This window comes from Carettochelys insculpta, chromosome 13 (assembly GCF_033958435.1).
Source record: "Carettochelys insculpta isolate YL-2023 chromosome 13, ASM3395843v1, whole genome shotgun sequence".
Lineage (NCBI taxonomy): Eukaryota > Metazoa > Chordata > Testudines > Carettochelyidae > Carettochelys > Carettochelys insculpta.
This window is the reverse complement of record NC_134149.1, coordinates 41,115,716-41,131,242: the sequence shown is the minus strand read 5'-3', so window position 1 is coordinate 41,131,242 and position 15,527 is coordinate 41,115,716. Positions and strand designations below refer to the sequence as shown.

Genomic DNA, 15,527 nt, shown 5'->3' with positions numbered 1-15,527 from the left:
TTACTATGTCCAGCCAAACGCTGAGCCAGACACACAACTCTGGGATAGATTTTTTTTCTATTGGGAGTTGCATAAATTAATGCAAAATAGCTCTGAGCAGCCCAGCCTGAGAACAGCTTATTCTCTGAAATATAGATAGTGATCACTGCAGATTACACAGACTCTAGCCAAGGGATTGTGAGTCCACAATGATGACCAGACAAGGAAAGGGCTTTTTATTTATTTATTTCGTGCAAGGCTGGGGGCGAGGGGGAATGCAAGAGAGAAGCGTAGCCTGTCCTGGAAATGTAAGTAGGAATCAGCATTGTGACAGAGCTCCCTGTCTTTGTTCATTTTGGCGTCTGTTATCTGAAAGAAGTGCCTCCAAATGAGGCCTAGGGATGGGAAAAGGGGACAGAAATGATATTAACTGATTTAACTTCCTCCAGATGGGACCCAAAATGTGGGTGAGGTTTGGAAAAATTTAGCGGTTGTTTCCCTTTTGTTTGCATGTGTCTCTTCCCTTCAGGTCCCTGACTAAATTAAGAGGCATAAACTCCAAAGGAGCTCAGGCTGCTCTGTTTTTCAGAAACATCAAATAGCAAATGAAATGTAATGTTGATAAAGCTAAAGCAATGCACACTGGAAAAAAATAATCACAACTATACATACAAAATGAGTTAGCTATAACCTCTCAAGAGAAAGAGCTTGGTGTCGTTGTGGATATTTATCTGAAAACATCTACTCAATGTGCTGCAGCAGTCAAAAAGGGAAACAATGTTAGGAATAATTAAAAAAGGGATAGAGACTCAGACAGAGAAGATTTTATTTCCTCTGTATGAATCCATGGGACGCCCACACCTTGATTACTGCATACAGGTGTGGTCACCTTATCTCAAATGAGGCATCTCGGCATTGGAAAAGGTTCAGAAAAGGGCAACAAAAATGCTGAGGGGGTTGGAACGGCTGCCATATGAAGAGAGATTTAAAAGACTGGGACTTTTCAGCTTAGAAAAAAGGAGATGGGGGGGGGTGGGATATGATAGAGGTAGGGGAACAGTGTGTAAGGAAAAAAAATTTATTTGTTCCCCTAACAAAAGAAATTAATGGGTAGCTGGTTTAAAATTAACAAAAGGGAGTCTTTCTTCACACAGCGCATGGTTGGCCTGCGGAGCTCCTGGCCAGAGGAGGTTGTGAAGACCAGGTCTTTAACAGGGATCGAAAAAGAGCTAGATAAGTTTATGGAGGTCAGGTCCCTCCATGGCTATTAGCCAGGGTGGGTTGGAATGGTGTCCCTGGCCTCTGTTTGTCAGAGGCTGGAAATGGATGACGGGGAGGGCTACCTGTTCCGTTCTCTCCCTCCTGGGGCATCCGGCATTGGCCACTGTCGGAGGAGAGGATACTGGGCTAAATGGACCTTTTGGTCTGACCCAGTGAGTCTTACGTTGTAACCTCTTTTTGTTCTGTTTTATATGGTGCCTGACACAGTGGTCGATTCTGAGCTTTCGCAGGCGCTACTGCCGTGTTTCCTATGTATTCCTGCAATACATATGATAAGAGTAATAAACACTGGTTCAGCTCCCCTGAGGTTAGTGATGTTAGAAGCCCTCAAATGAAAGAACTTTTGTCTCCTGCCAGCACTGGAATTTTAACTACACTTGATTAGATCTGCTGTGAACTAGGTTAGAGGACCCAATGCCTAACATGCCTGCTGCTGTAGGGCGTCCAGCCTTGTTACTGCTGATGGCACTGCAATGTTCAAGCAGTGGAAAATGTCCTAGACTAGGCCACTCCCACCATTAGAAGCTAGTCTCATGGAATTTCCTGTCCAGCTGGGACTAGAAATGAGCCGCTTGGATGCCATGGTAAGGAATATGGTATAAAACTCAAGTTCAATGGAAATCTCTTGACACTTCTGCTCCAGTATGTAGGCCAAAGAAATGTAGAAAAGTTTGAGATGTAGAACTGAGTGTTTAGAAGCTCAAATGACTGGATCTGTTAGACTTTCTAAGGTTTCTCAGCAGTAAGAGAGACTTATGTTGTAGCAAATTCAGGTAAAAAGAGCCAGAGTAATGTCGCTTTAAGGCTTTATATTCAGAAGATCAAGTATGGGACGGCGTATGCTTGTCTCCTACTTTGTAAAGATGTGTTTGCCCTGTCCTCCCAGCAGTCTGTGGTCAATACACTCCTCCTTTTACTGAAACAAGCACTTTAAAGAGTGAAATAAAAAATCACATTGGGGGGGAAAAAAAAAAAGGTGTTGAGCATTAGCCCCTGCCACTGCTTGTATGCCACATGGATTTTGTATGTGGTTAATTTTTTCAGCTCTTAGAAGTAATCTGTTGCTTTAAAGGCAATGGAGAGAGATGGCCAAAGCACTTGGTTTTCTAGCTACAGGGCCTTGTTCTTTGGAAGGTGGTAGAGCGGACATCCATGTTGCTAGGTAATCAGTGTGTAGGAGCAGAGTGAGTCAGTGGATTGGGCCTTGGACCGGAGCTCAGGAAAGTTATTTCTGTTCCCAGGTTTGCTGCATGCTGTGTGGCCTTTGACAAATCCTGTTGCCATTCTGTGCCTCAGTTTCCCCATCTGTACAATGCAGCTCATGAGACTGACATCCTTGGTAAAGTATCTGGTGATTGCTGGGCCTGTTTAAGAACTAGGTAATACTATTGTGAACAAAGCACCGGAGCAGGCAATACATCCTTGCCTGTCAGGGCTGGGAGGGTGAATTCCTTGATGTTTGTAAAGGGGGTGAGTTTCTGAATGAGAGGCACTACATAGGACAGAGTATTTTTATTTTGGTGACCTCTCTTTACACGGACGGTGGGGTCCATGGATTGGTTTCCCGTGCCCTCCTTTAGTGAGCACTTCCTTGGAGTTGCTCCTGCCCATCGTGCAGCCTCAGCTGTGGCTGCCTCGTCCACGACCCCTAGGGCAGGATCGTAGTTTCAGGTGGGTTTGCTTTACCTCTTGGCACTCAGCTTTGCAGATGCCCTGGCTGCCAGTTCTCTGGATCTGGACTCCTGCCGATTGTATTTAAAGTACTTAGTTGCTTGTGTCTGGCTTCTCTATACATATGATTCCTGCTTGTAGTTTATGCCTCTGGTATGGCTCCTGTAGCATCTCCACCCTGCTCTCTGTCTAGGCGCCAGCCTGACAGCCACCTGTGATGTGGAGGCAGGCAGTAATTCTGCACCAGTAATGCAGTGCAACAGTTTTTAACCGGGACTGCAGGAATTTACATCCCAGGCAGCTCAGTGGGCCATGTAGCCGCATGGCCTGTGGCAGGCAGCAGATGCTTTGGAGACGAGCATACGAGCCCATGATGGATAAATATGCAAAAAGTGTCACGCGGGGACAGATGTTTTCTTACAAATGGAAGTGAAGAGTCCTGGAGGAAAGAGACTGGGCAGAATGAAAGTAGGAAACTAGCCTGGAGAAGTGTCATGGGCTATTCTAATGATCACAAATGGGACAGGTATTGGCTGTAGTATCTCGGCCGGACAACGGCACCCCCAGCAGCGCCTTTCATTGCACTGAGATTTTGGCTTGGGAGTGTAATATTACGTGAACTCCTGACACCTGGACTTCTGGTGACCTTAGTGTCCAGGGAGCCCTGTGAGGGTTGTTGGTGTGGTTTCTGCCTCCCCAGAGGGGTACAGGGACTGGCCAGGCCAGTGCAGTCAATCTGTGCTTACCTAAACCGGGCGGTCTGGCACAAACCGTGCTCTGGATACTGTGCTGCAGCCCTCACTCGCCTTTGTACGACCTTCGCCAGCCAAGCCCACCTGCGACGGGAGCTACGCGCATTCGCCAGTGCTGGAGCTGCACAGGGAGGTCTGTCTTTAAACCCGGGAAGCAGCACAGACTGAGATGTGCAGTTGCTCATAGCAAGTGTTTATTGTTTGGTGCATTTCTCAGGGCTCAGCACAGCCACAGACCAGCCTGTTCTGTCTTTGCATGTTGTTCATGAACCTTTCACTGCAAGCAGGGGAATGTTAGGCTGCACCCCCTGTGCTCAGTGGGCTCTCAGATACTGCAGGGAGACCAAAACAGCAGCCCAGGCAGTGCGATCAGCCTGGCCCGGCTGGAGCATGCAGCGGGAATGGAGGAATGAAGAGCCTGCATTTTACCAGCTCGTAGCTCAGGGAGGCAAGTAGCGTGGCAGCATACAAGGGGGTCCCTCTAGACAGTGAGGATATACATTAGAGATCCCTTCCTTCTGCAAGCACGCGGCCCTACACTCTCCCAAGCATGCGTGCCACCCACCAGTTGCAGGGCATGATGATTCTGCAGATAACCCTTCCTCCCTGGTAGCAGTAGGGGTATGGGTAGTAGCCGAGCAGAGGCTCGCACACCCGCTGGCAGTACCGGTTGGCGCGACGACACTGAGCGCAGCAGTAGCCACGTTCGTCCCACAAGGGGTGGAACTCGAGTCCGTTCTCCGTCTGGAAGAGAAAACAACCAGGAGAGCGTGTGAGGGAGGAAGTGCTTGGGCCAGAGCCCAAGCCCTGGTGCCACCGAGATACTGGCCCCCACAAACCCTTGGGGGACGCGTTTGCTGCCATAGAGGCTGTCCTCAGCTGAACCCAGCATCTTAGTCCAGTGGAGCACAGCCAGGCCCCAGGAGCAGCAGGGTAAGAGAAGCCAAGATAGGTCTTTCTCAGCCCCATCCATGATGGCATCTGACCAGCATTTGCATTTGGAACTCTGGACCTGCTGGCTGGTACAGGTTGAACCTCTCTCATCCGCCACCCCCAGGATTTGACCGGTGTCAGACAAGAGACTTTGCAGGACCACGGGAGGTCAGTACTGTCTAGCAGCATTACCAACACTTCCACTTCTGACTGGGCTCTTAGAAGAGGTTTAGGGGTAAATTACAGATAAACACCAGCACAGAACGCTGAAAGCCTGGACTGGTGCATGGAAACAAACTTTCTGAAACCACAGGAAAGTTGGCCGTGTGCTTGCTAAGTGGCCATCCAGCTAACTAAAATCATGCTGGATTGTGGATGTTGCTGGACGAGAGTGTGCTGAGTTAGAGGGGTTCAACCTGCACCTCACCCCTGTTCCTCCCATCCCTTTCCTCCCCATCCAGCAGCCAGCTTCCCACACCCTGTCTTCCATGCTGCTCCTCTTTCCTGTTGCCACTGCTTCCCAGCCGGAGTGCTCCAGGCTCCAGACAGCTTCTGCCCCTTCTTTCCAGTGAGCCAGCCGTGGAGAAGCAGCAGAGGGTACCAGGCAGGACAGCAGAGAAGCAGCAGTCTGGAGAATGCCACAAAACCCTTGACAATCCTATGAGGAGAGGGTCGGAACCCCAGGGAGCTTGGGCGTGAGAAGAGAGGCAGACCGGAGGAAGGGAGTGGAAGGTGGGTTGGTGTGGTCAGTGTGTGTAGGTGACAATGGGAAGGGCAGCTGTTCAGTCAGGCTCTGAATATTGGGAGACCCCCGAAGCCTGATGGAATTCCCGGCCAGTTTGCTGACAGGCAGTGGAACTAGTGTTGGGTCAGAAATTCGGGGCAGCCCCCAGACTTTGTCCACTGTACCTGAGCAAACCAAGCCTGTCTGTGCTGAAGTGGCTCCAGGCACTTCCAGTGTCTGCAGCCCAACAGAACGGACCTTTCTCGGATGCTCCAGCACCCTGAAGCCCTCAGGCGGATGTGCTAACAACAGTTCAGGTTTTCTGAAAGTTCATTTTGGGTGTGGTTGCAAGTTTAGATAGAGGTTTGAATGTGTTCTTATTCCATCTGCTTCCCCTTGGCCCTAGAAGGAACGGGCCCCAAAGCAAGAGGGCCAGTTTGCCTTAGCAGTGCTGCTGCCACAGAGCGTGAGCATGAGACTGGGAGCCGGGGATTTCTGAGCTGCAATCCTGTCTCCAATTTGCTGAGCAAACCATTTAACTGCTCTTTGCGCCGTTTCCTCCATTGTATTTCCCACCCTCAGGATGAGTTAATTGTGTATGGCAATTTGATGCTGTCCCTTATAGTGTTGCTGTTGTCCTCGAAAAATTCAGTGAGAATCTAGGGAAGTTGCCCTGTGGTTGCCTGAGTTATTCATCAGAACTGGGTAATTCTTGGAAAGAGAAGCAGGTGGTACGGCTGCTTTTAGGGGGATAGACAGAGTCTGGCTCCGTAGAGGACGGTGTGAGCACAGCACACAATTAACAGAGTCAGTGTGAACATTTGGATTCTTCTGGAATTTGACTAGCCCAGCAAGTCTTGGCATTGGTTGTAACTGCTGTTTGTAGTACCCTGTTTTCTGGAAAGTTTGGTACTTTCTCAGCCTCATCACCATGGGTTTTAGCCTCATGGGATCCCTGGAGGTAAGGAGGCATCATTCTCATTTCAGATCAGGAAAACTGAGGCACACTGGTTACTGAACTCCATGAAGATCACACAGTTTGTCTGTGGCTGAGCCAGGTCTTCTGAGTCCCAGGCCAGTGCCCTGCCTACCACAACCTGCCCTAGTCCTCCATAGTCAGGTGTGATGTTACAATCAAAGAGCTGTAGCCTCTCCTACTACAAAGGATTGCTGCTGTTATGCTGTGCTATGGCTTAACGATGCTCTGGGGTACTCAGACAAGCCCCCTCATTGGTATGACCGCTCCAGGCCATTCTAATGTCATGCTTCATCAGGGGGATTCTTGTTTTAAGGCAGTGCTTGAACACCTTCTCAGGCAGCTCAGAGTCATGTGTCAGGACAGACAGAGGTCAGAAAAAGGTGATCAGGTAGGCCAGGTGAAGTAGCGAGAGAGCGTTTCTGCTGCTGAAGTTCAGACCAAGAGTGGGACATTGACAACTGCACAATAGTTATTCCCAAGGACTCACATAGTCATTTACGGGAAGATCCTCTTCCGTTAGCTGCCGGGCCCGGCGTTTGGTTCCTGGCCTCGCATTCTTATCTGCACGGTGCTTGTTCTGCCTTTCAGCCCGGTCTTGTTTGTTCACAAGAAACCGGTCCTCATCTTCCCTTCCATCGTCAAAGTCCTGCAGCTCAGGAGCTAAGGGTAACAGCACAAACTGTCATTACAAACAAGTGCCCCTCAGAAATGGCATGGACAAAAGTTACAGGGGGCATGTTCACCTCTAGCGCATGACACAATGCCCCACAACGTGATGGACCATTGGTCTGACCCAACGTTCTCAAGTTCTTATGGTTCTGGAACACCAGTAAACCACACCCAGCACCATAAGAACTTGAGATGTTGGGTTGGACCAAGGATCCATTACACAGAGTATCCTGAGTTCTGACCATGGCTAGTGCCCGATGCCTCAGAGGAAGTGAACAGAACAGGGCAATTTCCTGAGTGCTGCACGGATGGTGATCTAGTCCCAGCATCAGGCAGTTGGAGGCCTAGAAACGCCCAGAGCATTGGGTGCTTTCCCTGACCATTATTGGCTAATAGCCATTCTTGGGCTAGTTTCCATGAACCTAATTCTGTTTTGAACCCAATTATTCTTTTGACCTTTGCTGTGTCCTGTAGCAAACGTTGACTGTGCATTGGATGACGGAGTGCTTCCTTACTTACATCCTGCTCACCATGCACAACACGTGGACGGCTCCATTATGCAAATTGGAAAGCGAGCCAAAACATGGCAACCATGTTGCTGTGTCAGGGAGCAGGGGGAGAACTTTGTCTGCAGGGACCAAGGGGTTCATTTCAGCTCACCTTTCCCTTTGCTTTGCACAGGTGCTGGGAAGAAGGGCTGTAAATTGACTGCTTACAAAAGAGAGGCAAATGCTAAGGAAGAGAAAGTTCCCACCCTGTGGTCATAGAAGTTGCTGGCTGCACTTAGGTGTTCTCTGCAGAGACATCCCACCACTTGCAATTACTCTGGAGGATGCTGCTAGTGCATGCGCAGAAGAGCGTTATATGGGTCCTGATAGAATCAGGTACTGGCCCAGGGCTGCCAGCCCTTACAAACGGATACATTTTCAAGGGAACTCACAGGAGATCCTGCCCAGGGACAGGTTCTACAGACCACAGAAGCAGACCTTTCTCGCTTGACATAGTTCCTTTACAGTCCCACAGTGGGACCAGCCTGCCTTGTGGCTTCACGGTGTAGGGTGCCACACTGGGGGATGATCAACCAATCAGAATTTCTTCTGATGATGTAATGCTTTTACGTTGCCACTCAACCTACTGCAGGCAGCTGGCAGGTGGGCTCAGGCAGTGGAAGCTGCTTTGAATGGGGTGGGAGAATGGGCACAGGGAAACCTAACTGCAGTGATCATTGGGTTGGGGGAGAGTCAGAGAGCAGGTTGGGTGCGCTGCATTGGGAGCAGAGGGAGGTGGGGGCAGCAGGGCAGAGGAGGGAGCTTTGGGGTGTCAGGGTGCAGGGTGGGTGGTTTGCACATGGGGAGGAGCAGTCAGGGTGTCAGGTAGGAGAGGAGCAGGATGGGCATCTACCTGGTGGAGGAAATTACTGAGACTTGGCCTGATCACCCTGCTCCCCAAAGCCCCTGAGCTCACCCTCTCATCTTATTCCCAGCAGCCGCGGAGCCAACCCTCACCTGAGCATGCCAGACAACTTTCCTGTTGCAGAGATGAATACCTAAATAATCCCCTCGATATTTCCACTGTGGAGGGGCCTAGTCCCCCCATGTGCATGCCTGTTCCATCACCCCAGCTGCAGGGTAGAGGTCTGGTGAAGCCAAGAGATTCCAGCTCCTCATGTCCTTTGTTTTAACTCAGCTTCCCAACAGAGCAGTTGTCTTTCTATCTGACCTCAACACTGTTTCACAATTATTACTCCAAACGCAAGTCACACGGGTCTCTTGTTCAATAATGGAACAGTGTTTGCCGCGAGTCTAGTACCTCTCAGCGCAGGCTCTCAATGCTGCTTTAGAAAGGTAAGTGTTGTTATCACCTCTTAAAGGATGGGGGCAGAGACAACAATGGCTAAGTAATGTGCTTGAGGTCATGCAGTGAATCAGTGACAGAATTTATTTGATTTTTTTTTTCCAGGCATCTGGTTTGGACACTGTTGGCTTCCTTTCAGGTGCTGAAGAGAGGTTTCTCTTTGTGCCTATGACAGAGAGCAGGCTCAGAGAGGGCTGATAATGAAAGACGGATTGATTTTTTGCAGGGATAAGGCCTGGCTAGTTATATTACACTGGTTGTTTTCTCCCAGTAGTAGTTAAGGATCTGTCCACATTAATTCCTCTGATTTATAACTCCTCTTCGGCAACTTGTTCTGTGCCAATTCACAGCACACATTATTTCGGAGAGGAAGACAGGACCGGTTCATTTGACTGCAAAGCTGGTCCTGGAGATACTGGTTGGTTGACACACTACATCTCTTGTGGGAGCCTGCAAGGGTGAGGGAAAAATCTATTTTACCTGTGATCAGAGTTGGATGGATCCAGTGAATAGTTACATTTTTGCAGATGTCAGATATTTTGGAGCTCTTTAGGAATTCTTTGTTGTCAATAGGTTTTTCATCTGGAATCCAGACCATGGATTGCTCAAAGTAGGTTGTCATAACTTCACCTCCCTGAAAGAAGAATGAGGTGTCACTTTGGTCTGCTGCTGTACCGCCCTCCCCTGCAGTTTCTATCTTACCTCAGATTCCCAGGTCTGACCTCTAACCCTGGTTACACTCTAAAGCAGTGGTTCTCAACCTGCGGTGCACGCACCCCCAACGGGTGCATGTTGCCCTTTCTGGTGGGTCTGAGAACCAGCAGGTTTTTTAGAAGGTAAATCGTCAAAAACACAAATTAAGCACAGGCACATAAGTACAATTACATTGTTTCATCAAACCTGTGTGTTTATTAACATTGTACATTCTTTAACGATTACTGTAATACACAAACAAAACATTTATTGTCAAGTTTTTAAGCTAATTGTAGTGAAATTATCTCGCTACAAAAGACAGCGTACTGCCACGTTGCGGGGTATTTCTTGACACATACGCAGACGATGATGTGGCAGCGTAGTAGCTTTGTTTGTATTCAGTTAACCGCCAACTGTTAGTGCGTCGGTTACAGTTTACTTCCACAGCAAAACTCCGCAACATCTCTGGGTCGTACTTGCATATTTTTGTATGCCTCCTGTACTGTTATATGCGGTGAGTAATAACATAAAACTATTTTACATATATTTAATATGCATTTAAAAGTGTATAGGTCCCCCCCATCTCCATTTTCGATTTTTGAGAAGGGGTGTGAGAACGTATTTCCTGAACCAAAGCGTTGCAGGCTGCAGTAAAGGTTAAGAACCACTGCACTAAAGTTATGACTAATCTATCTGAATTGCTCAGGGGTGTGAAAAATTCACACCCTTGAATGCCAGGCATAATTGAACTGACCTAACCCTGTGTGTAGAGGTTTAGCGTTCTTTTGTCCACCTACCTACCGCTGCTGGGGGAGGTGGGTTGCCTGCATCGCTCTGGAAGAATACCCTTCCATTAGCGCAGGCAGCGTCTACGCTACAGCTGCATGACTGTAGCATGTGTATTGTGGACGTGGCCCCAGCGAGTAAGGCCCACTTGTTTTAATAGAGTTAATTTTGGGTTAGGCCTGAGGAAGTGACGTCAGACTAGGCAGGAGCCTTGTCTCTTTCTGTGCTCCCTGCAGTACCTTTGCTTATCCGAGGGACTCTCTATGTGACCAGTGCTTTGCCACGGGCCGGGGGAATGTGACTTTTTTCACGCCCACAGAACTACGGCTAACCCTAGCCCTCCTCGTCGCCTGTCAGGCAGAAGGTCCGTCTCGCCTGCAGTCAGAGGTGGGGCTGTAGCACATGGGGACGGACCTGGAGGTAGCCTGCAGGTGGCTAGCTCTGCTGACACTGGTAGTGAAGCTGTGGCAACAGGAACTAGCTGCTCCCTGCCCTTGGGTCGCAGATGGGCTTGGACGGCCCATACTGCTGCTTGTGCTGCTGTAGGCCCATTGCTGGGGTTATTAGAACGTGTAGATCACAGCTGGCTTGGGTGTATCTACATGTGCATCTGCCTCATCCCTCAGCGTGGGCTGACCCAGTCTCGCCCCAGAGCCTTCTCCCCTGCAGCGGCTGCCATTTGAACAGCCTTCTGGATTCCCTGGGCCGTCAGTTCTCCAACTCCTTTTGAATCTCAGCTTAATGCAGTGGGCCTCAAAGTGACCCTCCCCACCACAGGGCTCTCCGCTCCTACACCCTCCCATATGTTACAGCTGTGTTTTTAGGCTCCAGTAGATGACTATGAATAATTGTGTATTTAAAGGTATTGAGTGATAAGTGAAAGCGTTTCCTCATCATGAGCAGTTGGCTGATGGCCAGAGAAAGGTTTGGGCTGAGCAGGGTGGGCGGTGGGCCAGGAAGTTTGAAAACCCCTGGCTTAATGCATCTCCCTTCTCCCTGGCTTGTGCCTCTCAAATTCTCCCTCCTTCTGTTACTGATCTTGTGGCCAAGCAGTTTCATTTATTCCCCACAAGACACAGCTGCACGACAGTTTTCTGTCATTTATACCAGATGTGTCGCCTGTGACGTTATTCTGGAGTTTATTTCGGCATTCCAGTTTTATGAATGAAGCTGTACAAATGAGTGTTGCGCCGGCTTGCACCAAGCTATTTACTAAATACCCAAGTGTACGCAGCTGGGTAGCGTGCTGTTTGTTATTTGCCTTTGCTAAATTGCACCAAGCCATACCTCAAAGCTGCTCAGTTCCCCCTCATATTTTGATCTGCTTTATCCACTATCTGTTCTTGGGATATTGTGGGGAAGAGAGAAATCAGTGCTGAACAGAGTAGCCATGCATGGGAAGAAATGACTGGATCTTAAACCTTACACCAGGTGTACACTAGTCCTCAAAGTCGATTGTAGATTTGCAATTCTAGCTTTGGCAATTGAATAGCTAGAATTGACGTGTCTTCAGTCAATTTACCTGGCTGTTGTCACAGAGGGAGGTCAATGGGAAAAGCTCCTGCCACCCTCCTTTCAATATCGAGGAGTACAGGGGTCAACTGTTGCACCCAGATAGTTCAATTTCGTGCATCCTTACCAGGCATGTGAAATCAAACTCTAGAAGATCATCCTGATCGGGGTTGATCTTCCGCAAAGTTAAGGCATAGTCTAAGCTGATCACACTAGGGGTTCCCTTTCTGTTCTTTACGCTGAGAAATACCATTTTGGTAGATTTAAAAATCATGGTTATTTGATGACCTAAAAGTTCTCTTAAAGTCTCATGAAATAACCAAAGAATCTCTGGTTGAAAACTCAAAAGAAGAAGCCACCTCAGAATTTAGGCCCGGAAGCAGAAAAAGCCCCTGCTTGACTTCAAGATCAGGATTCAATTTTATTGGCTACAATGGGTTTTAAGCATAATGCTTTCCTGAATCAGAGCCACACTGCTTCACTATTGCCTAAAAGTGGCTGCTCTTGTTATTGTGTCCTTTTCATCACTCTCTCACAGAACACTAGGCAGATCTTTCATGGATAACTCATTAGATGGCCACTCTAGAGGGCTGGGTCTACACGACAGAGCTTTGTTGACAGAAGGCCTAACTCAGGGAGAGTCTGCAAAGCATGAAGCATTCTGTCGACAAAGTCTCAACAGAACTCTGCATTTTCCTCGACAGTATTATCCCCCAAAAATTCGAGGCATAACAATCTCTGGACAAGAGTACTGCCAGCAAAAGTGCAGTGTGGACACTTAGGTTGACAGATCCAAGCTTTGAAGAGCTGCCATTCTGCTTTCTGGCACCAGAGGGCAGTGCAGTCTGGCAGTTCTCAGTCGACAGAGCAAGTTGTGTGTAGATGCAATATGTTGACAGAGGTTCTGTCAAGATCACCCTGTCGACAGTAACTGCTGCTGACAGATGCCTAAACTCCCTGTTCCCTTCTGTGACCTGCAAGGCTGGATCGAGGGCATGAAACCCACGAGCCGGCAGGTGAAGAAAAACCTATTTACAAATAATAATCAACAAAGTCTAGACACCCCAAGATCTGCTGTCACTTTTCCAGCTTCCCCCTGGCCTTGTAACTATTGTTCTTGATTCTTGGTACTGTACCAATGGGGACTTTTTCTGTCTTCTCTCTTATCCCGTCTGTTTGCATTGTCATTTTTACCAACAATCCTCTAAAACAGGATAATTTTATGAGGCTGTCACAACACTCATTCTTCCATAGTAGTGAACTGTCAGTGAAGGATGGTGCAAATGGAGTTGCAATGAGAACATGTTCTGATTCCTAGATGAAACTATCAAAGTCCATTTCACATGCAGCAACTTCTGCAGAATTTGATTTTATTTTAGTTACATACCTCAAGTTCCTGTATCTCAGCCACTGAAGCGTCAGCTATCTCTTTAATCTGAGTTTTGATGAAGCATTTTTGAAGTCCTCTCAAAAAGATGCCGGTTATTCCCTAAAACCAACAACAACCAGGCAAGTGGAATGTGAAAGTTTAAATAGCAGCCCAAGGAGAATCTTGCTGGATCACAGTTAATGATGGCTAGTTTTTATGTACACGCTCTCTTCAGCCATGTTGCTAAGATGTATTAAGAAGCTCTCTGAAGGGCTATTGTGGCATCCAGTTTTGGAGAGTGGTGCTGTTTACAAATAGCTAACGATAGGGATTAATCAGACACGTGCAGATGCCCATTTCTTTGTAATGATCACATGCGTTAGTCGTCACAAATAAACGAGTAAAGTGTAATCTGGCATTCTGAATATATGACTCTTCAGCCTTCGACTCTTGCTAGGGTAATTAGATGAAGATTTTGGGACATGAATGGGTATTTCTCTATGAATTATGGTTAGGTTTCAAATAGATTTTATGATTCTGTCATGAGGTTTTAATGCTCTCCTGACAGACACACCATTTTTTCATAGAGTTACTACAGTCTTATTCATTTGCAAGGATAAATTCAATGACTAGATCTTGGTTTCAAGCCAGGTTTCCATGGGACATCACCATCTCCAAGCTGAGAGCATAAAAAGGCTGTCCAAAGCAGGCTTGGTGTGGCATCACTCACCCAACCAACGAAATACAACCACCTTGGGGCTAGTTTGAACAGCACTAAACAGCTCTCAGGGGTTGATCTCAGTGAGTGCTCCCTGCCCGAGTCCACCAGGTCTTAAGCACGTTATTAACTCCAGTGAAGTCAAGCTGTTATAAGGTAAGCCGAGGCTAACTCTGCAATAGAACTGCAGAATGAATTCGAAAGGTCGAACGATAGGAATTTGGAAAAGGTGTGAGAGTGAATGTATGGAAAAGTATGGTCTCATGGTCAAACTATGGGCAGAAGTGCTCATCAGAAGCCCTGGATTCTGTTCCTGGCTTTGCCACTGATCTTCTGGACAAAGTTGGACAAGTCATTTAACCTGTCTCAGTTTTCCTACCTGTCAATGGGGGTAGTTGTATCTTCCTCTGAGGGTTATTGTTCAGTTATTGCAAAACACCTCAGCAAATGTTTCTTAATTCGCAAATCTTAGCTGTGGGGGGTTTCCTGTGCAACTATTTGTCCAACCTTATCTCAACATAAGCGACTTAATCAGAGAAGGAAATACCTAGTGAGAAGCAGCTTCAGCATAGTGGTGAATTTTACCCCTCCAGAGCCGGTGTCTCTGTTATGACTCTGAACAGGCGTGCCAGTTATGATAGAAATACTTTCTTGCAAGAAACTGGACTGAGACTGCAGGCCCCTGAAAATGCATCTGATGGTAATAGCGCTATCAAGTCACTCTCAGGCTGTGCTGCATTCAAACTGGGGGCCTGCAGATTAATCCATCTGTGTGGCATGACCATCTGGTTGCCTCAATGCTCTAGGTTTAGACAAAAACTGGCATACTTACATTTTTAAAGTCGTGTATTTCTAAAATCTCCTCACTGCCATTTCCAGATCTGAATGTCTCTGTTCTGGCCAGAGGATCTATTGCCATCAAAATCTTCTTTGTCTCTCCATGGCTAAAGAACGTGTGCTCCATATCGTATATCTGGGGGAAAAAGTAATACAAGCAGGGGCAGGTGTACCTCAGTGTTTTACTTTTGTGGATTTGGCAATCTTAAAAAAACCCTCTGTTATTTTACATTGGTTTTGGACCACAGTTTCTTCAGGTAGTTATAAAAGTTCCTAAGCATCCAATACCTAGGGACCAGAACTCTGGAGCAAGTTATCTCTTATTTTTAATATCTGATGAGTGCTTTTAAGGCTGCTCAGCTCACCTTTGGCAGAATGCTACACTCCACTCAGGCAAACTACCTTAAGCCTCCATGCTTGCATACGATGGTGATGGGTGTTACAGAAAAACTGAGGATAAAATAATGGACTTTAACAGGAGTCTTGCCTGGCTCAGCATCAGACGTTCAGTTCAATTAGTGATGGGCATAATTTTAAAATAATTCACCCACAAAGTATTGAGCTTGATTTTGACTATCTGAAAGCCTGAGATTTTTGGTGTGGCCCAGTGCACAGGTCACTAGCATAATCTGAATCCAGATCCACCTTTGGATCTCAACCTCTCCAAAGTTAATAGGAACTGCTACACCTGACTTAGTCCAGCATCCTGTCTCTGATACAGGCCAGTACCCAGTTGCTTTGGAGGAAGGTGCAAGTGGAGCATTAAGAAT

General features: G+C 47.5%; 1 protein-coding gene across 1 annotated transcript in view; it reads right to left on the bottom strand.

The window, feature by feature from the left end:
* Positions 1–3,881: 3,881 nt before the first annotated feature.
* TNMD (tenomodulin) overlaps positions 3,882–15,527 on the bottom strand; it is a 29,052-nt gene continuing 17,406 nt past the window's right edge. Inside the window, exons 3-7 of the mRNA XM_075007820.1 lie at positions 14,753–14,893; positions 13,221–13,322; positions 9,323–9,476; positions 6,807–6,979; positions 3,882–4,427 (exon numbers count right to left, since the gene is read on the bottom strand). Of these exons, the coding sequence (XP_074863921.1) occupies positions 4,218–4,427; positions 6,807–6,979; positions 9,323–9,476; positions 13,221–13,322; positions 14,753–14,893 (780 nt within the window). The 3' untranslated portion in view covers positions 3,882–4,217. The remainder of the gene's footprint in view (positions 4,428–6,806; positions 6,980–9,322; positions 9,477–13,220; positions 13,323–14,752; positions 14,894–15,527) is intronic.